This window comes from Epinephelus lanceolatus, chromosome 10 (assembly GCF_041903045.1).
Source record: "Epinephelus lanceolatus isolate andai-2023 chromosome 10, ASM4190304v1, whole genome shotgun sequence".
NCBI classification, from domain to species: Eukaryota; Metazoa; Chordata; class Actinopteri; order Perciformes; family Serranidae; genus Epinephelus; species Epinephelus lanceolatus.
Genome location: NC_135743.1, coordinates 9839205 through 9863252, shown reverse-complemented (window position 1 = coordinate 9863252; position 24048 = coordinate 9839205). Strand labels below are relative to the sequence as shown.

At 41.5% G+C, this 24048-nt stretch overlaps 2 protein-coding genes across 3 annotated transcripts; both read right to left on the bottom strand.

The window, feature by feature from the left end:
• Positions 1–240: 240 nt before the first annotated feature.
• rpz4 (rapunzel 4) lies at positions 241–13136 on the bottom strand. Its single transcript, XM_033640216.2, has 3 exons — positions 12928–13136; positions 5052–5119; positions 241–3707 (listed from the first exon to the last, which is right to left on the bottom strand). Exon 3 carries the CDS (start codon positions 3679–3681, stop codon positions 2506–2508), a length of 1176 nt encoding a protein of 391 aa, XP_033496107.1. The 5' UTR covers positions 3682–3707; positions 5052–5119; positions 12928–13136; the 3' UTR covers positions 241–2505.
• Positions 13137–13281: 145 nt separating this feature from the next.
• rpz5 (rapunzel 5) lies at positions 13282–20282 on the bottom strand. 2 transcript variants are annotated; one of them, XM_078171430.1, is made up of 3 exons: positions 20064–20282; positions 19473–19763; positions 13282–16710 (listed from the first exon to the last, which is right to left on the bottom strand). In XM_078171430.1, the coding sequence occupies exon 3, from the start codon at positions 16646–16648 to the stop codon at positions 15467–15469; it is 1182 nt and encodes a 393-aa protein (XP_078027556.1). In that variant the 5' UTR covers positions 16649–16710; positions 19473–19763; positions 20064–20282; the 3' UTR covers positions 13282–15466. The 2 variants fall into 2 exon arrangements, with proteins under 2 accessions (XP_078027556.1, XP_078027555.1); XM_078171429.1 differs by lacking the exon at positions 19473–19763 and having other exon boundaries at positions 20064–20281.
• Between the last annotated feature and the right edge of the window lie 3766 nt (positions 20283–24048).

Sequence of the window (24048 nt, the reverse complement as noted above, 5' to 3'; positions counted from 1 at the left end):
TAAGCATTTCTGCTGTACTTCCTGTTCATGTTTTGAACAATAAATTCTTTAAACACTGAAGTTTTTTTAAAGATTTTGCACAGGTATAGCTGCATGTCTCATTTTATTCTTAGCAGATATTAAACCTACCACAAACCACCGCCATCTTTTCTTCGGTCAATCCTATAGCCAGACAGTCAGAGGTTTGTGTCTTTTAACAACCAGACGAACTTCAAGTTGTCCACAAAACAAATACAAACAAGCGATGTACGTCTGAGTTTATTTGGAAGATTTATTACATTCGTTGCTTTGGTGTACCAAAAGGATTTTAAATCTGAGACACTGATGACCCAAATATACTGTATGGAAATAGAAATAATACAAAACAGTGCATTTTTTAATCAATAATTTGGCAGTAAATATGGGGCATGTTTTGGTCAAACAAGAAAATGTTCATAAAAATGTATTAAACTTAAATGATAACATATAAACAACACACACAAAGAGGAAACACAGGGGTTTATAATATAAAACAAGTGATCTAAACTATTAAAACAGGTCAGTGGTGTCTTCCTACGGTGACATATTGTAACTCTTCTTAAAACGTAGTGTTGATCTCGTGGTCAGATTATACAAAATTTTGATCAATCTCTCTCTGAAAAAAAAAAAAAAAAAGATCCCATATCCCAAACACACTGTACAAAATTCATCTACCCATTTGTTCCCATACCTATAAGTACATCCCCAACCTCTGAGCAGGTACAGCTTTCCAGTTTGTGTTGGCCAACGCAGGTAAAGACGTGACACAGGAATGGCTATGCTAGGCATCTGTATGTAAACAAAGTGTCGTTGTGACTACGCCTCGGCATGTTCGTGGCAGGGTGTGTAAATAAAGTTTCACTACAGCACATGTTTGAGGCCTTGTCTCTTGTGCTTCCTCGTGCTTTGTTCCTGCTGTAACAAGGTGAACTATTTTTGTCATGTGAAATCAAAATGAAGGTTTCTGTTACGGTCTCTCTGTAAATGTCTGAAGACGTTTTTTTCACTCATAGCTTTGGTGTGCACGTCCTCGACAAGGCGAGGCGAGGTCACCGCTTATCACTGCCAGCAACACATAATCTCTGTATGACAGCCGGGTTCTTAGTCAACAACTCTCCCAAAACGAGACAGCCACGTCCCCCTGGAATTTATAGCGACAGCAGAAAACACAGCTGTAAATCTTACACCAGAATTTCTCTGTGACTGTCAACTTGTTGATTAATATGTTACCCAGCTGACCAACTTCCTAACAAAAAGAGACAATGGGTTATACAGTAATACAGCCTAAACAGAGGGGTTACGCTCTTCTGTCTGTTCTCAGAGACAAACAAAGCACAGCTGCGTCACATCAAGAAAGTCATTTTTCTTTTTTAAAATGAATCTAGTTTATGTTACTCTGTACATACGACATCTGCAGTGTTGCATGTCTGTCCATCCTTGAAGGAGGATCCCTCCTGAGGTTATTTTCCTTGTCTGTATCAATGGTCTAAGGACAGATGGTGTTGTATGCTGCACAGATTGTAAAGCCTCTTCAGGCAAATTTCTGATTTGTGATATTGGTTTATATAAATAAGCCTGACTTGACTTGATGACCCCCATGTCTGCCAGAAACTAACAGTAAACACTTGTAGAATAAGAGAATAATATTCAGTAAAAAGAGGCTATTAAAGAGATTCAACTAAGGCTACAGTTGGTAACTTATATAAAAGTAACTTTGCTAAAACTGTTGCTTTATTCTGAAAGACGTAAATGAGAGAGATGTCATGTCCCTCCTCCTCTTCTCTCTGCTTCTAATAGCATTCGCAAGAATCGACCGGGGTGCACCGAAAACAACCAATCAGAGCAGAGGATCTGTCAATCATCACAGCTCATGAACTGCGCTCAAATTGTCAAACCAGGCAGCGCTGAACAAATATGAATCAATATTCTGTTACTGCCCGTTCAATATTTTCAGAAACACATTTTAGTGCACTGTTTAGCTGTAAAATGAGAAAGTTTGTGACCCTGCTGCTATGTTGGATATAGATAACCACCCACCGGCTGAACCAACGTTCTCATTCTACAGCTAAACAGTGCACTAAAATGTGCTTCATAAGACATTTGAGGAGAGAAAGAGGCACTGCAGCTACAGAATCTCGATTCATCTTTGATCGGCGCTGCCTGGTTTGACAGTTTGACTGCAGTTCACGAGCAGCGATTGACATGATTGACAGCTGCGTCAGAGACTCCTCGGCTCTGATTGGTTGCTTTCGTTCACATGCAGTAAGGCCATTAGAAGCTCTACAAGGCAGCAGAGTAGGATTGTTTTTTCACATATTATCTGTCTCATTTAGTGCTGTGTGAATAGGGTTACAACAAATATGAAAAGTTACTAACTACAGTTTCAAGGCACATACTGCACATAAGCAGAGAGGCAGCGATAGACTCTGATTAATATGAAGTAACCTCCAATCATAGAATGAGTGAGTTTTCTCAGTGTCTGATACTTTAAGCCGAGTGAACGCAGACGTAGAAGTTCTTGTGCTCCTCCCAGTAGTGCAGCTCATCTTTGAAGCTCCAGGAGCAGGCCAGGTCTCTGCTGGTTTTGACCGTGTGGACCACCCAATCGCCGGGCAACCTCTCAAACAGGACCTCTGCTACACCCACCACCGAGAGTCTCTTCTGACTCTGGATCACCTGCTGGATGTGATTCCTATCCACAGGCTCTGGTGAGGCGCTGTAGGACACCCAGACGTTGAGTTTCTCATCTGATGACGGCACCTGGAAGCGAGTCTTCCCTGTCGGGCAGTGGAAATTCTTCTTGTCAGCAAACAGGCCCGAAGGGGACTTGAATATACGCACGGACCAGCCCACCCAGTCATACTTCTTCTTCAGTTTCTCTATGATCGCATCAGCCAGCTGCTGGTGGGTTAAGTTTGAGTCGTCTCTCACCAGTCGACGGGAATCTATCTCAGCCTGTTTGGGGAAGCTGACGATGCAGTCTTCAATGACGGCATTCATTTTTTCCTGGACAGTCTTCATCTTCTCACCCCACTCTTTCAGAAGCGCGTCCTCCTCGTCATATCCCTTCAGAGCAGCATGGCCCAATAGCGCGATGAGCCCGATGCAGAAGAGCTTCTTCAGCCTGGCACAGAAATCCTCCACCGGCCGGCGACTTTTCTCCTCGTAGTTCAGGGTGATCTCGAGCACAGATTCCCCAGAGAAGTTATCTCCCGTCACAGAGTTGTAGAGCGTGATAAGGTTTTTGTCACCGCCTGTCTTGGCGAAATGCTCCAGGAAAAGCTTCTTCTTAACCTCCCGGAACTTGGGTTTGGCATTAAGAATGTCCATGTACTTCCTGAACTGGTTGGTGATGTTTTCCTCAATTGGGAAATACACAGCATCCAATCCGCTCTTCTTGATCTCGTCGTTGATGCGCTGAATCTCCTCCGAGGCCGCCTCCAGACGCTCGCGCACCTTCTGGAACTGCTCCTTCATGAACGCAGCCTCTTTGCTCTCCACGTTGTCCAGAGCCAGTTTAACAATCGGAGCGGCGATGGAGAAAACGGGGAAAAGGTCGCCGGCGATACTGGCCACCACTTCGGCTCCTTGTTCAAACACTTCCATCACAGTCTCCACCATATCCTTCCTCTCCGCTACAAGCTTCTGTAGCTGGTTTGCCATCTTCGCTGATGTCGCTCAGACTGATTCTAACGAGAGAAAAATATCAACATGGTTAAAAACAAACAAAACTGGTGCCGTTGTGATATGTAAAGGAACAGTGTGTAAGATTTGGGGTGATTTATTGACACTGAGTGGTGAGGAATACAGATTAAAAACCAGCTAAAACTTCTCCTGGTGAGAATTCCTTCCTTCCTTCCAGTGTTTATTTTATTTTTTATTTATTTTTATTTAACCTTTATTTAACCAGGCAGAATCATTAAGAACGAGTTCTTATTTACAATGATGGCCTGACAAGAGGCACAAGCTTTTTGAGGGGGAGGGGAGAGAGGGCTGTGAAAGAAAAAGGATTGGTTAAAAAGACGGTAGCACAGCACAGAGCACAACTATACAGACATGTAGCAGGACATAAACAGAGACAGCACATAAGCATGGTTATGCGGACAAATAGCAAGAGAGTGACAGAGACAGAAAGGGTTAACAAACCTCTATTCAGTCATACAGGCATACAGGCAAAGCAGTGGGGGTTAATAGCAAGGATTATTTACAACATCACAACACAAAAACATAAAAACAAAGTTAATAACAGGATTATTTGCAACATCATTTATTGTTCAGGAGGTGAGCCAAATTATCCGCAGAGGTCTCTTCCTCTCCAAAACAAACAGACCAACTGATTTAAACTGGTAAAAACACTGAACAAAGCAGTTTCACATAACAAATTAGTGTTTCTCCTAAACTGTTTGGCAGCTGCTAGCCCAGCACCTACTAATGTGTGCTCAACTTTTTTGTTCTGATAACTTAAGATCCAGACGTTCAGGAGGTTTTTAGCTCGAGCAGAATTATCAGCAGTGGTCTCCACCTCTCCAAAACAAACGGACCCTGTGATTTAAACCGTTAAACGCACTGAAAAAAGCAGTTTCAGGTTAAAAAATTGTTTTTCCAATGCTCTCTTCGCAGAGAGGCTGCTAACTACAGTGGCTGACATGAAAATGCGGATGACCCTATCTAGAGCCAGTGTTTGGTTTGTCCAATCTGGGCTACTGTGGAAACACGGAGGTGCAATATGGCGGACTCTGTAGATGAGGACTTGCTCCCTATGTAGATGTAAACAGCTCATTCTAAGGTAACGAAAACACAATGATTCTTATTTTCATGTGATTAAATAATAAAGAAAACATACCTATTATATTATATTTCATTCTGTTAGTATATCCCCCTAAATCCTACACACTGGACCTTTAAACAAGAAAACATTTAAGGACAAAGTAAAAACCAAGACATAAAAGTAAAAAACTGAACACAAATGAGACAGAAAGTATCACCAATTTTAGTTTCTCTGACAGAAGGTTGTGTTTTCTTGGTTTACTCACAGTTCTGCTCTGTTCAGTGCTGTTGGACTGCGGCCTGCTCCCTCGCTCCTCTTACAACACAGCAAAAACTGATAAGGAAAGAGAGAAACAGCCAAGTGAGCTTCAGTGCTGGCATCTGGCCACACCCGGTGAGCAATGAGTCAACAATGCAAGAGGGAATTCAGCAGTGACAGAGGGCCAGTATAGGCTGAACTGGTTGTGTGTTACTTGTGTGTTTACAGTTGGGGAATCAGCAAATTTTGAAGTTTATACTGTGGGAATTATAAGACGGGCAAAGGGGAGTAGCTGTAATTTATGTTAAAGTAAAGTAATGCAACATTTCTCTTAGTTCAGTAGGTGAAGACAACATGGAGGAGCTCTGACTAACAAACCTGTAAACACTTTTTCCACTGAGCTCACAGGTTTACTACAGACACTAACATATATTAAAATAGTATATAGAAAACACTAAATTATTTGCTTGAAAAGATAAAAGTCATTAATTCTCCTAAACCCCTGTCAGCCAGTTTGTCTACACTACTCTCAAGGCCACTGAGGAACTTTTATGCCTGAGGGAATAGTTTGACATTTTGAAAAATACACTTGTTTTTGTTTTCCTGTCCAGAGTAGGGCTGCACAACTTATCGAAATATTATCAAAATCGCAATATGGCCAACTGCAATATCCAAATTTCAGAAGCTATAATCTATGGATGAAGCTAAAATGTTTCATAACATGCTAACGTACATGCCCCGCCTGACAAATCATATTCCAGATGTAAGAGAACATGCTTATTTGCTAAAGACCCCAGTGAAAATCACATCGTTATCATTTTTACTTTTTTTTTTCCAGTAAAAATGAAAAGCAAAATTTACCACTCCAACTAAAAGCGCAACTCTTATCTCAATCACATTATCTATCATAATAATCCTGATATGACTTTTTGAATACTGTGAAAAATCAACACTGCTCTCATATCTGGCCCCTTAAATATAAAGCTGCAGCCAGTTATCTTAGCTTAGCATGAAGACTGGCAAAATCTAACTCTCTGCAAGAAAGCAAAAAAAGCACATGACAAATTGTCAAAACTTTTACTTCAACACAAATGAGGTCTAGAAGCGCTTCAGATGACGGCTACTAAGCTTGCATTGATTCATTTCCAGGACAGGTACAAACTCCATCCACAGATTAAAACTGTGTCATACAGCTGAACAGTCTGGGAGGAACTATTAAAGGGGCACTACAGCGTAAGGCAAATTTGATTTAAGACTGTTTTTTTTAAGTCCACTCGGAGTTAAATTTAAGACTAATTTTACAATAACCAAAACTGAAGAAAAAGAGAACATGAACTGACTGAAAAATTAAGGTTAGGGACAGTTTTGCCAAAATGTTTAATGTGACAAAACATGACTTTTTTGGGAAATGCCAGAGATACTGGATGAAGCGAGATACCCAACTCAGCTCACTTCCTGATTCAGTGACGTCAGTGCCACGCCCCCGTAGGAGACTTGCGGCAGCTCTGAATGTATTGTCGTCAATGAGGAAAATGAATGTGATCACAATTTATGTTCAATTCTTTCGCCCAGTAGTCACTAAAGTAAATATTGGGTTCATTTTCCACAAGCCACACATCTTACCAACATTCTGACACTAAAGCTGCATTTTTCATCCGCACAGATCAAGAGAAAGTTAACTTTGTTTGAGCCCTGTCCGTCTCAGAAAACAAGTTCTCGCGAGATCTTGTGATCTTGATAAACAGGCGGTAAAATCACAGTTACTTTACAAACAGTTATTTACCGCTAGTAATAAATAAAAAATGCCCAAGCTTTGTGCAGCAATAGGCTGCAATAATAGGAAGAATGTATTTTCATTCCACCTGCTTCTTGATCTGCATACACAGACATCCACAGAGCCTCTGTTCAACACGGTGGTGGGGAGGGGGGTTGAGGGAGAACAGGCTCTGATTGGAGGGAGAGCTAACCACGCCCACTTAGGAGACAGGAAGAGTAACCGTTTTCTTAACATTGGATAAGCCTACAGTTGGGTATCTCCCTTCATCCAGTATCTCTGGAAATGCGTAGCGTTTGTTGGCACGTTTTCTTGACAATTTTGTGTTTCTCACTCTGCATGTGGGATTCCACTGCTTTGATTCTAGGGTTGCTACAGTATGAGATTTTCACTGCACAATAACTGTCTCAGAAAATATTGCAGTGTCACTGTATCATGATATCATGATATTTCAGAATTTATAGTATGAGTCAAAATGACCCTTAAAAGAATGAAAACAAAAGGGTTATTGTTGGTTTTATTACTATAACCCTGAAACTATTTTGTTAATGGAAGTATGTGTAAAAGTCTCCCCTTTAGCAAATAACTAAAAAAAGGACAGGTTTAACGTCCAATTGCAAATGTATATAGTATGATAACCGTCAACTTTTATACCACAGTATACCTTAAAACCAGTATATTGCTGTAACCCTATTTGATTGCCATTGTGCCGAGTTCGAAAAACTTTTTGCATAAAATACAACAAGGCTCATGTGCATGGGCTTGTATCGGTTTCAGCCATATCACGAAATCTTAGCCAGTTTCAAATTTTAGGGTAGAGTGACAGCTAGCTAGCCGACAGCAGATCCTCCACTCTGATTGGACACAAAATACAGGATTTTGGCTGTTTCTGTTATCCTGATTTGAGTTATGTTAATGTGAAAGGGTATTTGGTTAATTATTAACCGGGGTTTTTTCGGACCTAATAGTATTGCGGAGTTTTGCACGGCGGCGACTGGATCTTTGCTCTCAAACCACAAAAAAATGTGATGGCACAGCAGTCTCCTTCAGTACATTATTCTGTGCTTTCTTTTGATTTTCACATTGGCTAGTCGTCCTGTTTAATTTGTCATCTGATTAAATCGGAACCATTGAAACAAGTTGTAGGAAGCCTCTGCAAGTAATTGGTTGCTGGCAGACACTCTGTGCTGCAATAAAATGGTTAATCAGCAGTGCCGTGCACTGTAGAGCCGATGCGCTGCTGGTTCTGCCAGCCTGAATAGAATATAATGTCTATAGCCTTACTGTTGTGTACAGCCTTATAGACTGAGCTGAGTAGTGATGCGCGGGTCGACCCGTAACCCACGGGACCCGCAAATGGACCTGCGGGTCGGGCAGCAGTGATCGTCTGTTAAATCGGTCTGTAAATGATATTCTGACATTATTATTATTAGAATCTATTAATCTATAATCTATTACTGTCATGGCATCCGAAGGTACTGATGCGTTGAGCAGGTGACAGTCCGCGGTCGTTTTCAAAACACACGTGTGTCACGCACTCCAAAAGAAACTTGTTGAAACTTTAAACAATAATTTATTGTACAAAACGGGGGAAACAAACGTTGACAAAAACGGTTCCGTAATTCATATTAAATTCAAAAGAAAACGAAAAAACAGCTACAAGTTAGAGGGAATAGTGATAAAGTGGTAAAACGTGGCATATATCCACAGCCTCAGACGGATGCGCTCAAGCCTGCCGTGCGCACAAGCTCCGTTGGTAGGATACTATATTTTCACATTTTTAACAATGCAATTTAAAAGTTTGGATTTTTATTGATAACCTACATTTACCAACAACAAAAAGACTACATTTAGCACCAAAAAAAAAAGTAAATAAAAAAACGAATATCGAATACCAAATTTTCATAACGAATACCCACCCATATAAACAAATATTCAAATATCCGAATACTTGGGTACAGCCCTAGAGATTTTACAATGAAGTTGTAATAAAAAGATCCATAAAATCCTGCTACATATGTCTCAGCATTTTTAAGACTTGTGAAAGATTGATTTAAGGCTTTTTAATACCAATTGAAGCCTATTTTTAGATTAATGAATTCAATGCCTTTTGTAAGGATCTGCAGGAACCCTGTATGAAGTGGACCTTGAGTTAGGATCCTTTTCTCAAACAGTCTGTTGTTATTCTGTCTGTTAATAAGTCTGCTACACTTTCATTTGAAAAGTAAATCATAGTTTTCAAAGGGCCTAACACAATAATACAGAGGGTTAAAAAGCATCAGCATTCAGTGGTGATTTTAATATGAAGGAAATCACTTCCTGTCTTGCACTTGAAAAACAAGAAATCCACTGGATTTGGAAAATCTTATTTAACACAAACAGCTCCTCCCAAAGGCCACGAAACAGCTGACTGTGAGAGAAACAAACCCAGACTTAGTCTCTGGACATGTTCAGACACGTCCTCTTGCAAAACTGGAAATGTGTAACTTGGGTGGAATTCTGACTTTGCTACAAAAATGACAGAACAGTCATCCACTGGCTTCACACATTCACATTACTTGTCTGTGCAGCAGCTCAAGCTAATGAAGCTGTCATCATATGTTTTAATTCAGGTTTGTACAGAGAGCTGTTGTTGTTGCATGCTCAGTTTTTTAATTTTGGCTGAGGGAGAAGCAGCAGTGTTGTTTCTCCCTCAACCAGCTCAGTCAATAATGGAGCAGCGAGCGTGGGAAGTGATTAAGTGTAAGAGGTTAAACTTGCTGGGCAAGGGTGCGTTTTCCAATGAAACTCAGCGAGTTACCACGGCAACAAGACAATGGAAAATAATCTGTCAGCTCGTTCGTCTCTCTGCTGAGGTCTGCTCTGTGGGGTTTATCAAGCTAGACTGCTGAAGATTGCAGTGAGAAGATAGCAGACATTTTTCAGCCCGATGAATCAAACAGTTCTGCGAAGTCAGACGTCTGCAGGCGTTTACACAAAACAAGGACGTCTGTACTGGTGATTGAATCATGTGAACAAAGATGTCTGTCTGACGGCTCCAAAATTAAAGGAACAGTTTGAGATTTGGGGAAATACAAGAGGATCGATATCTCATTAAATATATAGCTACAGCCAATTGGTTAACTTATTTTGGCTTTAAGAGTGGGAACAGAGGAAGGCGGCTTCTCGAGCTGCATCCAAAAGCCGCTATGAAATGTTTAATTCATACAAAAGCTGAAGCATAAAACAACACATTGTGGTTTTAAAGGGGTTCTGTGCAGGACTCATTTTTGGCCGGGAGTCACGTGAGTTTCATCACACATCCCCCGAGAAACCTCAACTTGACTGATGTATTACAGCGGGGGTACACCCTGGACAGGTCACCAGACTATCACAGGGCTGACACATAGAGACAGACAACCATTCACACTCACATTCACACCTACGGACAATTTAGAGTCACCAATTAACCTGCGTGTCTTTGGATTGTGGGAGGAAGCTGGAGCACCTGGAGAAAACCCACGCTGACACGGGGAGAACATGCAAACTCCGCACAGCAAGGGCTCTCACACGTTGAGTTAAAACCAGGAACCCTCTTGCTGTGAGGTGACAATGCTAACCACTGCACCACCGTGCCGCCGGCATGGAAAACAGGAGTGTATTTTGAAAAGCCGCAAACTAATGCAGAGGGGGACCTAGCACGTCATATTTTGACATGTGGGTCCACGGACAAAGCAGCAGTAGTTGACGAGTCATGATTTTCCTGAACTGTTGAACTATTCCTTTAAAGCATCCTTTAAATGTCAACCACAAAGCTCTAAAACTGAAATAACTGTGACTGAAAATATGTCATATCTGCATGATTTCCTTGTCAGACTTAAGAACAAAAACAACAAAAGCAGAGGAAACTCCAGCAGGATGTCAGAACATTTACAGTTACTGTATCTTATTTGATTTGACCGAGCTAAAACTGTAATTCCTGTTTCCCACTGATGATTTCTTTATCTCTCTCTCAGGGCCCCGGGGATCATGTAACTCCAGTCTGAGTGCATGTAAAGCACCTTCACACACAATTCAAACACAGAAGTGCTTGAAGAAATCACATTTTCAGAGACAGAGCCAAAGCTGCATCTCACCAGAGATAATATTTCCACTTATATTCAGTCATTTTCAGTGGTGGAAAGTATATTTACTTGGACTACAGTGTACTAAAGAACAACTTTGAGATACTAAACATAAGTATTTCCATTTTATGCTACTTCATACTGAATTTCCGAGGGAAATAAATATTGTACTTCTTACACTGAATGTATTTCACAGCTATGGTTACTCCTATCTTTCAGATAAAGATAATTCAATAAAATAAAATGCATTGTTCAAGAGTAACTGAGTGGTGTCCAACCTTTTTGGCTTCAACCCCTCACAGAACAGTGTCAACTTTGGGCCCCTTGTTATGTTTCAGGTGTATACACACACTTGCTTGTTTGATTGAGAACCAAGGGGGGGGGGGGGGGGGGGGGTATTTACAGTGTATTTCATAAAAAAGCCGGAATTAGAAAGGCAAAAAACACAAATTTGTGTGGCAGAAACATGTTGTCTTCCTCTTTCCTTACCCATTAATAATCTCATGACCATTCACATTCATCTTATTCATCTTTATTTAGCTGATAGCACTTGTGTACTTCAGTTACATGTTGATTGCAGGACTTTTACTTGTAGTTTTAACAGTGAGGTATTTCCAGGCGTAGCTTTTGTTTCAACACTCCGGGGGATAAATATGAAACAGCAGATTTGGGGATCCACTGACAGAAAATTTTGAGTTTTAAACGCTTAATTTCCTGTATTCTGGTCGATTTTAGTGCACCAATTTGTATCTTTTCTGCATCAATTCATGTTGTAAATCATGGGTGGACTATGAGTGAATGGGCCCCTGAGCACAGGCATGCAAAAGTGCTGTCACCTGACCTGCACAGAAGCAAAACACAAACTTTGTGTTGGTTTTGCCTCATTTTTTGTTGTTGGTTTGTGCATCTTTGTAGTCGTTGTAGTGCAGCGTTTGAGGTTTAGTGTCTCCGCGGTAATATTGAGTGTCCTTGTGGTAGTTTTGCATCTCTTAGTAGACGTTTGTGCCTCTTTGAAGTAATTTTGTGGGATTTTTCCTGTTTTTTTGTCTCTTTGTAGGTGTTCTGCATCTCTTTGCGGTCCTTTTGAACCCTTTTCTGGTCAGTCAGCCATTCACCCTGTCTCTATATTATATTCAGCCTTATTTTGATGCCTTTTTACAATTGCACATGCTCTAAATACTGAGGAGGACATGTCCCCTGTGCAACCCCGACAATGTACGCCCAATGGTATTTGCACTTTAAATAAAGGATGTGAGTACTAATTCAAATCACTGGTGCTGTAAGCGACATGGGAAACATGATAATTTTGTGAACAGCGTTTGTGATTGTTATAAACAAATTAAAACTCAAATGCAAACATCATGTGTGTGCTGCCATCACACAGGACACACAGAATGTCTCTGAGAGAGTTTAAGAGTTCATGTTATATTTATGTAATGTGTCAGAGCCTCCTATGAACACAAAGATGACCAAACCCTCTGACAGCTGACCAGAGCTGAACGCTGTTAATGCTCCCTCTTAATGGAAACCGTATCGATCAGTCCGTGAACAAGGCCTCTAATTGTATCATTTTACAGCTGGAGCACACAGAGCCAAACAAACATCACAGGTTAACACCACACATGAGTTTCATCTTTGTTACAACTCAAGTGGATAACGCAACAGTTTCACACTTCCTGGAAAAAGTGAAGCGGTGGCACTCGACCTGGCAACCAACGCCCATTAAAAGTTTTGACTTTAAACTGCATTAAATCTCGCAGATTCATCTAATGACCCACTTCACTTTATTAAATGAAAGCAGCGTTAATAAAAAGGAGCGTGTTTGACAGTTTTCAGCAGCACTGCGGTGCGTCTGAGAAAAAAATGCGCTGTTATGTAACGAGACACTGAAATGGAGTCGATAAGTTGAATCGATCATTTCCCATTAAAGCGTGCCATCATTACCACAAGAGTTAACCCACATGAGCCTGTCCACTACATAACATTATAATCAGAAATGGACTCACCTTATAAAGTTTGCGGAAGAAATACTCTAACTTCCACACTGGTTGTCTTCCTATTGGTCATGTGGCTCTCATGTTACAGAGCTGAGGCACACCCAGTCTGACTGACAGAAAAAAAATAGGGTGGTGGAGGAAAAAAAAAGGTATGAGCATAAAAGGCTGCTGTGATATTATTGCAGATCAACCTCCACCCATTTGATAAACAATGGCGTGTTATTAAAGCATTATATGGTCGAAGGAGATTTGCTCTCAGCAGAGCGTCACAGGCTACTTCATGTTTAGTTGTGATTGTAGTTGTTTAACTGTAAAAGAAAGTGCTTCTAAATGTCTGAGTAATGATGACCAGTGATGACAAAACCATTCATATGTTTTGTTTATTACAAACATATTACATAAGTGTCTTGATAAAGTGATTGTGGCATAAGGATTTTAAGAGTTTGCCCTGCAGCAATATATTGCACCAAAAGCAGCAAAAATATTAGTCGATTTTGTTTTATACACATTTATATGCAGGAGTGGGCGATGCCAATAAAATCTGCTAACACAGCACATGTCATTTATTTCTTTTGTGATATACTGTGTAATTGGTACATTCTCTGGAAAATCAATTGAGGCAGTGGATGTGACAAATGACAAAACAATTTCAATTCAAGGTCCAATTACTGTCTTGTTCTGGAGCTTTTGACCCTATCACAGAGTTAGATAAGAAGCAATATACCACTCTCATGTCTGTGTGCTAAATCTGTAGCTACAACCAGGAGACGTTAGCTTAGCTTAGCATAAAGTCTGAAAGCGGCAAGCTTTGTCAAAGGGTTAAAACGCATAAATATATACAACTAATTAACATGTTTTATCTTGTTTGATAAATGGAAGAGCGCTTTGCAGTTCAAATGGTCTTCTGACAACTCGAGCGGGTTTACGAGGCTTTTACAAGGTGCCACCTGCTACTCACTTTAAACAATATGCAGCTACAGCCAGGAGATGGTTAGCTTAGCTTAGCATAAATTGGCAAAGCAGCCAGCAAATCTCTAAACACATTACATCTTATAGGCTTTATCCTCCTAAGACCTGAACTTTTGTTTGGTTCCCATTTTTAATTTCTCCTAGCTAACTGGGATCAGTAGGACCTCTTAAGAGTAAAAAAATAAACATTGTCAACAATAATAAAGTCAAAATGTCCTTCAACAAGCTGATGATAAATTCCTTATGTCTTCAACTGAGTACCTTCTAATTAACAGCGTCTTATCTTGAGACCAACAGGTCTAAGTTAAGCAGAGTGAAGTATAAGGTGCAGTAAACCCAAAATGTAATGTCCTCGTATGAGGGCGCAGGGTCTCAGGAGGGTATTTATTCCTTCCAAAACACTAAGTTTATCCCACTTTGCATTTTTACAGGAAGTTGTGTGCCACACATAGAAATAGTCCAACAAATAACCAAGCCACCAGGAACAGCGCAAGGTTTTGAAGACTATTTTGTATATTAGCCAAACGTACATTACAACATCCGGGTCCATCATGGGATACCGTTAGGCCCAAAAAGATTTTATCCCTTAGACTTAGACATCTGTAAATCAGTGTCACAACCCTGCAAATATACTGAACCCCACCTCCAATACTGTATCCAGTTCTCTTTATACATTCATGTGCAAAACCTGCAAATTGGTGTTTTTACACACCTGCTTTTTTCCAGTCTTTACCCTAAGCTAAGCTAAGCTAACTATTTCCTGGGTGTAGTTTCGTATTTATAGGACAAATATGAGCGTGGTATTGATCTTTTTGCTAATGTTTGGCAAGAAAGCCATTGAGTGAGTATTTTTCCCCCAAAATGTCGAGCTTTGCCTTTAAAAGTTGAGTTTGACGGTTCATTTTTGACATCAGAAACAGCAGCTGACAAAACAATCTCAACTCGAAAACAAATTCCATGCTCGTTCTGTCTCTTCAAAGGCCAGTAATACACTGTGAAGCTCAAAATAATCAATATTTGGGCTAATCCAAATGGACAAATCTTCATTACATTAATGCAAAGAGAAAAAAAATACATAAAAATCCAATAACATCCATTATGTATTTCTGCTAATTGATTTACAGCATTACCCACAAGAATCTGAGATGTTACAGGGATTAAAGGGATTGAAGGGCGATGGTGCCTCAGTATAAATGTATGATAAAGTCTCTGGCAGCTAACAGACTAATATCGTCATATCGCCCAAACCCTAGTGATATCCAGTGAGGATAGAATCATATACGTTATATAACACTAAGTTGAAGCTGGCATGGAGATGTATGACTCTGAAAAAACACCCTGAAGCTGCTGTATCATCTACAGATGAAAGATATATATGTAAAAGAATAAAAATCATTACAAGTAAGACACTGAATCACATACCAGATCCCCTATAGAGCAGATTATGCATCGACATAGACAATAATTATGAATGAATTTCTATATTTAATGGAAACATTTCCAGGTCTCTGGTAAAGACATTCATGGATTTATGTGTAGCTCACTTCTTCCAGCTGCACTTTATCTTTTCTCTGTGAGCCTACTCAGGGTGGACACACAGGTAGGCTCTTTTGTGTTTTCCATAGTAGTAACAGTCCTCATGGAAGTTGTTAGTCTCCACCACCTCCTTGTAATGGCTGACAGCATGGACCAGGCAGTTGGGGAAGCTCTTGTTCAAAGCCAGGGCCACTGCCATCATGTCCGACTTCATCTTCTGACACTCGATCTGCTCCTGGATCTGGCTCTTGTTAATGGGCTTGGGGTTGACGCAGAAAGAAACCACCACTTTGACCTTGTTCTTGGTCATAATGTCAAACCAGTTGGCTCCTCCGCTTCCATGGCACTTCTTTCCCGCCAGCCAGTTGAAAAAGAAAATGCGCTCCCTCTCGCTGAAGGCCCTGATGGACCAGTTCACCCAGTCGTATTTCTTAATGAGTGAATCCAGAAGGGTTTTGGTAAATTCACGGTCAACGGTGCCGGGGTTCTCCTGAAGCAGGTGCTCCATGTCTTGCTTGGCTTGGACGGCAAAGTTCTCTGTGCAGTCATCCACAGCGGCTTTCATCCGTTTCTCCACCTCCTCCATCCGATCTTGCCACTTCTTCACCATCTCCTCCCCCACCACTCCTTCCTTGAGGGCGGCGTGACCCATGACGGCGATAATGCCCACTACAAAAAGCTTCTTCAGGCGGGCGCAGAAATCCTCAACTGCCCTTCTGTTTCTCTGCTCTGTGGTGACGACTGTCTCCAGCATAGGGTCTCCTGAGGTGTTCTCCCCAGTGACGGCATTGTAGAGGGCATCCAAGTTCAAGTCGGCGTCTGTGTTCTCGTAATGGCTGATGAATTTCTCCATCTTCTTCTCTTTGAACTTTGGCTTGGCGTTGACAAAGTCTTGGAACTTCTCGTACTGGCTGAGCATCTGCGCCTCTCGATCAAAGTTCTGCTTGTTCAACGAGGTCCTCTGCAGCGCCAGGGCAATTTTATCAATCTCATCTTGGATACCCTCGAGTAGCTGGTTGACCAGTTCAAACTGCTGAGTCAGGTAGCGAGCCTCTTTACTGTCTGGGTTGCTGAGTATCTCAGCCGAAGCCACGAACACGGCCTCCAGGACGGGGTGAAGCTGGCCCACAGTGGCAGCGAGCACCTCGGAGGCTTGCCCCATGATCTCCACGCCTTTCTCGATCTTGTCCCTGTTCTGCACGAGCCAGTCTGCCACACTGTTCATCGTTGTGTTATGTTATGTCACACTAACTAAACTACTTTGTTTTCCAGAGGCTTTGCTGGTGCCTGAAAGAAGAAGAAACATGAAACCCTTGTAAAGTTCAATATAGTGTGATTTGGAGACATTTTTTAAAAATGGCACTCATTTGTCTTTTTTTCGGCAACATTTGGTAAAGCAAATGTAATCAGATAACATTAAAGGAGCAGTGTGTAAGATTTAGGGGGATTTAGTGGCATCTAGTGGTGAGGAATGCAGATTGCAACCAGCTGAAACTTCTCCCAGGTAGAATTCCTTTCATGTTTATTGTTCAGGAGGTTTTTACCAGGAACTGAATTGCCACAGAGGTCTCTTCCTATCCAAAACAAACAGATCAGGTAATTTGAAGCGGTAAAAACCCTGAACAAAGAAGTTCCACGTTACAAATGAATGTTTTCTCGACACTGTACGGCATGTCAGAGACAGGCCACTTGCCCAGCACCTACTAATATGTGCTCACCTTGTTTCTCTGATAATTTAAGATCCAGACATTCAGGAGGTCCGCCAACACATTCTCATTCCAACTTTGTCACATATAGACATTTGGTCATGGACTTTCCACGTTGAGATACGACATGTAAGGTACCCTGGGTGCGCTGGCTGTTGACTTTCCAGGATGCATTGTCAAGTTCTGCCTGTTATATGCATTCTCTTCTTTCAAAATACACTTTGGTTTTCACAGGAAATTTAAAGTTACATGCAGTCTATTTCAAAATATACACACTACGTCAGTACGACACTGCAAATTGACGTTTTTTTTCCTACAACACCAAACACGCATGGTTGAGTTTAGGAAAAAAGAGCAGGGTTTGGTTTTACAATCTTTTGGGAAGCGAACACCGCCCTCCTGGGTCAGAGTCGGTGGTTGTTGGACCCACCCACTTTATTCAGACTTGCGCCACTGGGCACCGTTAAACAATAACTGTGATAAGCTGTGTATCATGCCAACATTAAAGGATGAGGAGACAGGGTTGTATCTGCAGAGGTCTCTGCTTTTACAGAGAGCCCGGTCTCACTCTGAAGTCATCAAAATCTGGCACTTGGGCAGTGACTTGTGGCGTCAGAAATAAACTAAATAAGGTGTCCTTTAACGTCGGCATGATACACGGCCAGTTGCTGTCGTAGTTTACGGGTGCCACGCGGCATAGGGGGGAACGCATGGGACGAGGCCGAAAGTTAAGATGGGGAAAATCCGAGTGGGGTGGGCGAGAAGGGTTCTGGATGGTCCAACAGACATCGACTTTGCGGTGTTCGCGTCTCATAAGATTCATAAGCCAAACCATGTTCTTTTTTCCTAAACGTGTTTAATGTTGAAGGGAAAAAAAACGTCAATTTGTGGTGTTGTACGTAATGTAGTGCGTAATTTTGAAAGAGACTGTACTGCATGTAAACGTTAAAATTCCTGTGAAAACGGAGGTGTGTCTTGAAAGCAGAGAACTTGTCACAATGTCCCAGAACAACCAATGCACCAAGGGTACCTTGCACATTATATGTGTACGTCAAAGTTCCATGACCAAAACGTCAATATGTGAAGAGGTTGTGAGAATGTGTTGTTCCAGGACAAACAGGCTTGGTGAAAAGCGTCAGGTGAAAAAATCTGTGTTTTTCCGACATTGCTCATCACAGGATAGCTCTTAACTCCAGTGGCCAAGGCAGAAACACGAATGGCCCTATCTAAAGCCAGTGTTTGGTTTGTCCCTTCTGGACTACCATAGAAACATGGCGGTGCAACATGACGGACTCCTTGGACAAGCTCACTCTAAGACAATAAAAACACAATGATTCTTATTATCAGGTGTTTATACACCAGAGAAAACATACTAATAATTTTATATTCCATTTCTGCCAGTATATCCCCCTAAATCCTACACATTGGACCTTTAAGTCATTTTTTCTCACAGGACATTTTCCTGACAAACAAAACCCTACAATAAAGCAAACGGCAGGTCATGTCTGCACATGTAGGCATCCAGTTTCATGCCGCACCCTCAGAGCCTCAGTTAATGACAGGGACTCGTTTTTTAAGCCTTGGTGGCATTGACACATATAAAAAAAGCTCGTGAAAGTACACAAACGAGGCACACATGGATGGCAATACAGAACAAATATCAAACATGGTGTGTGTACTCATGAATTATGACGTGAAGTATATTGTGCAACATTGCAGCACTGGCCCTTTGGGATGTCAGTTTTTACTGCTCTAACAATAGCCAAGACCCAAAGCAAACACAGATGTTCACAACATGGTAAAAGAGGGGGATTTACTTTGGGAACGATAGTATGGTTTTCTACGTAAAATACACAGGAGAGATGACCTAACTCGTTTCTCATTCCCTGGAGCCCATATCCAGTTCAGAAAAAGGCACACCCAAGTCTGAGAGGAAAAAAATCCCCACCACTGCACTTGTTCAATAATGCAATCACACTTCCCTAATCATTACAACCTCAATGTAATTAAAACCAAACACACACAAATACGTTTTTTTGAGGTTTTGGCATGAAAAAAGAGGCACATACAGATTTATATGTGTAACCAAAGAAAATAGGCTCACCAATAATTGCTGCACTGATGAGATCAGTGGTGTCATTTTACAGCCTTTTCCTATCACTGCACTAATTAGATTTACTTTATTCAACCACATGCCATCAGTGCTTTTACACTCTATACACATTTCTGTATCATGAAAATATCAAAAAGTGCACCATTCAAAATTTGAATTTGTAATTACATAACACAATTAAATCCCAGTCTAATTTAAAGGGGGAAATAACAGTGAAAAAAAATACTTACTGAGTATTAATCTTGGTTTGTGTTGGAAAATATCTTCCTTTGTAACACCAGACCAAAAAAGTTTGTCTTCTTTTAGCAACAAAAAGTAGAATATATTTTTGTGAAAGGAAAAAAGGCGAGTCCCACACAGCACTTGATCAAACACTGGTCTCCCCTTTCAGTGTGATATGCCTTGCTACACAGCTACAGGGCTTTAATAGGAACCACATACGTAGGTCCTCAACAAGACCACATCCCCCAAAGGACTCATCTCTACCTCTGGGCACGTCACTTAAATCTGGGCCTGTTTTTCTGTGGAAGAGTATTTAAATTTTAAGGAAATACTATGAAAGAGAAAATTCCAGTTCCTCAAAGCTTGTAATGAAGGCCAGTTTTAATAATGGGGAGAAAAGCTGAATAATCAGAACTGAATGTTGAGTTTTTCTTTCTTTCTTTCTTTCTTTCTTTTTCTTTTTGTCTTTCTTTTTTCTTTCTGTCTTTCTGTCTCTCTTTCTTTTTTACATTTGATAGAAAACTAAAACTTAAGGTAAAGTGGAGAAGTAGGTGATGGAGATGCTGAATTAGAGAAGGGAAAAAAAAACAGGAACTCACCTTTCTAGCTAAATATCCAGTGGGCCACAGTCCAGTTATCCAGTAGTCCAGCTGTGCCTGTGAGCACCAGCCTCTTTGGGATGTATATATAGACTCTCTCCCTCTTTCCCTCCCTCCTTCCCAGTGTCTGTCCGTCTCTCTTGTCACTCCCCCTTTGGAACTCCTCCATCCAGTTCCAGCATTCCTCAGAAACCCACTCAGAGGGATGAGGGGCCGGCACTGACACAGATAACATCCTGTAAACACTCCCCATGCAGGGACACCATGCACCCTGGGAAAAATTTAGAAAAAAAAAAAAAAAGACTGGTTTTTCTCATTCTCCTCGTGTGTGTGTGAGTGTGTGTGACAGACAAAGAGAGTGAGAAAGAGAAATAAAAGGAGAGCAGTAGCAGCAGGGTTCAGCAAAGCAACCCATGAGGACAAAACCCCTCTTGTTGTGGCTCGTACAGGGTTGCCATGGCCACTGCACTGGTTCCTCTAACTTTTGTGGGACTGTGCACGCTCAAGAGCCGAATTCATCTCCCTCTGTTTGCCACTAGTTGGGATTCACGCCATTTTAGCACCCTGAATAACGAGATAAGACTTTATCTAGAAATGCAGGCTGAGTTTTCTGAGAAACACTTTTTAAGAGGGGTTTTTCAGACCATGTTTGCAAATGTTGACCTACTTCACTCAGAAGGTGATAATTAGTGATGGAAATCTATTGGTTGCTGCATTTCAGCATCACAAATAAGGATGACATTTGCCCTGCAGGGGCAGCGCTTAGTCTGTCACAGTGTTGCCCAGTGAAAGAAAGCCTGTGTTTCCGAGTACACACCATGACAGTCAGAGCTCAGTCATGGTCTTTGTGCTTTTTAAAGTAGGCCGTGACACACGCAGCACGATGTCACTGTCAACTGTCTGCTTTAATGGATCATAAAGAGGCGGGAACAGGAAGAGGAGGGGAGGATGTCTGCTGCAAATTGATACTGGTCAGCCGGAGCAGAGGAGGGTTAGGCGGGCACGTCCGCCAACGCCTCGTTCCTGTGTCGTCCCACTGTCAGATCTCACACTTGTAACCATCAGAAAGTGGAACGCAGCTTTCGCAGGGACTCAACAGTATGTGGCGTGATGGGTGGTACAGGCCGACGCTGGTAAACACACACTGTAGAGGCCTGAGCGCGACGTCACTCAGCTGGAGGACCTCACTTGCTCTCTATGGGTGTTTGTTTTCTTGACAACTTTTTTTTTTTTTAAGAAACTGAATGTCTTCAACATTGGCAAAGAAAACAATCTGCACTACACACACGCACACGAACCAAACAAACAACAAGTCCTATAAAAGAAGCTCTGGCTCCAGCATCAATGGAAACGTGTCGAACTTGTAGAGAAGTTGGGCCTTTGTTGTTTGTGGTTTCAGGCTCGTCAGGTGGAAACATGGGTGAAATATTTGAGATAATGGCAGCCAGCTGAGGGGAGAGTTTGTGTGCATCTAGCTGTTTTGTCTGGCTTAACTCAGCATGCATCCACTCAGCATGTTGCATGAGCTGAACTAATCTCTTACATGATCTTACATTTCTATCATCAGGAGCTTTGATTCTGATGATATACTCATATATGCACTAGTTGTAAGATGTTCTGGATCTTGGTGTAGCTTTCATTCCTTGCTTTTGATTTAAATTTGCATGAACAGCAGAAGAAAGTGAAAAGTCATGAGATTCATCCGATCAGTTTAGCAGTTATCCATGAACTGCAGCTGCATCCTGAGTCTGTATTCTGTAAAACTAAGAAAAAAATAAGCTTTTCTGCTTTTTTTATTTCATCGCATGTAAAGTTCATGACAGTAAATCTAATAACACAATCCAGTAACAGAGGTTGTCTTTCTGGTTGTATCTGGAAGCCTAAATGATAAATGACTTCCTGGTCCGAGGAAGCTATTGACCACCTTTTATCTTTTTGACCTTGGCCAATGGCTAGTGTTTCCTCCTCACCACAAGATGTCTCCTCAGCTCACAGGAAAAGCCCCGAGTGGCTCATCCCATCACAGAATATACACAGCATTTTCTGGAAAGTGCTGGTGTTTGAAAACGTCAGTGGCACTAATCGAGAGACAAGAGAAAGTGCTTATACATAAGAAGAGATTTGTATAGCTTTGTATCATATGCTAAGAAGAGAGAGAGTATTATGATGCAATAGAGATGCAGAGACATGTTCACGAGGCAGAACTTCACAAGGGAAAATAAAGATGGTCAGCCTGAAATACAAGACTGCATTTTGGCAGGGCTTTAAACAATGCCATGAAAAATGTTGATGACCTGCTCAGACCAGGATTTAATGCCAATTAGTTAACTGCACAAACCGAACAACATAATTAGCTTTGGGAACCGTGTTATTGTAAGCACACTATTATCTAAACAGGCTGAGTAGGCAATCTTTCAAAGAAGAGGCTGAGATGTGCGTACAGACATGTTGCTCATATCAACAACTCAGTGTTACATCAGTGTATCGAAGGATTGCTTCATAAATAGAAAGCCATTGTTGGGAAAGACGGGATTTAGGACTTGTCATGCTGGATTTGGCTCCCATGGGAAAATAAACGTGGGCAGGATTGATGGGCCCTTTGAATACAGCTGAGCTGTAAAGATGAAAGTGTTTTCCTGGTGTAATGGATGCTTGATTGTGGGATTTTGCCAGAGGCCCCAAACAGCAGACAGAAAGTTGGTCCATGCCCAGATTATCACCTTTTAGGTTTTCCCTCGAAACTGCATTGATTTGAATGACAGAAAGAGCAGGGATGTGTTCACACGTGCGGAGATATCCTGATGAAGACCTGCTGAGGTGTAAACAATGTTTAGTAAATGAATGAGATAACATCAGTGCAGCATGTAGATTTAATTTCATGATCATAGCAAGCTGGCTGGAAAGATAAACATTTCTCTGAAATGAAAACCTGTGTCCTCACAGAGTAAGAGTGAGGCCGTGGCCTCCTTTTGGAGTTGTAAATATTTCATGAATGTATTTCTGCTCTCACTGCCACAGTGTGAGACGAACATTGCATGCATGTCAAATGCTCACATCACAGAGTGGTGATGTTACAACTCTTTTATACAACTTCAGCATCAAAATGATTTCAAAACATTTGAAATACAACATGAAGAATAATCTGTGTTACACCAAAGCAGCAACCTGTATGGCTGAGAAATAAAGCTAATGAATAAAAGCCACACACTGCAGTTCCTTGAATGGCCACTTGAGGCTGACTCCAAAACAGTCAATCCCCAAAGACATTCATGTTAAAATGCCCAACTTTACAGCAGCAATAAACCTGTTTACCACCCGGTACAAAAAAAAGTTTTGGTCTCTATAGGTAATTTCAACATTCACCCGTTTAAATTTTCTTAAGGCTTAAAGTTACGCATATTTAAGGAAGGGGTCGTTTCAGAGTCAGGCTGTCTGCGAGGCGTCGCTGCAGTCAGATCCACTCCTTGCTCTTCCACAGCTTAACCGTCTTGTCCAAACATCATCACCTGATAATGTGATGGTAGCCCTTTTTAAATAGGAATTGTGCAAATTTGCAGGAAAGCCCAATCAGTCTTTTTTCAGCATTGGCAGTATAAAAACTAAATCGGGGAGTGCAGCAAAATGCCACCTACCTACTTTTGTTCATACAGAATGTGCCTTTTCGGGGCAATGGGGGGCGTGAGTAAGTAACAAAACATGTAGCTTAGCGTGTGATGTAAACAGTGATGTGGGAGGGAAGCCGCGACTGGTCAGTCCTTCCGCGATTCTCTCATAAGTCGGCCCGTCCTTCACCGTCCCCGTCACTTGACGGTTAATGGCCTCTTAGTTTGCGAGGACAAGGAGGGCGCACAATTCCTTGTCTCCCCAGTTGCTCATCTTTACAGTGTCTGTCAGGTTTGCGTTTCGCTCTTGCTACTAGCTGCTCGCTAATTCCTGCTATCAGCTGTTTCCTGTTTATCCACCACCAGTGGGTCACACGTGCAGC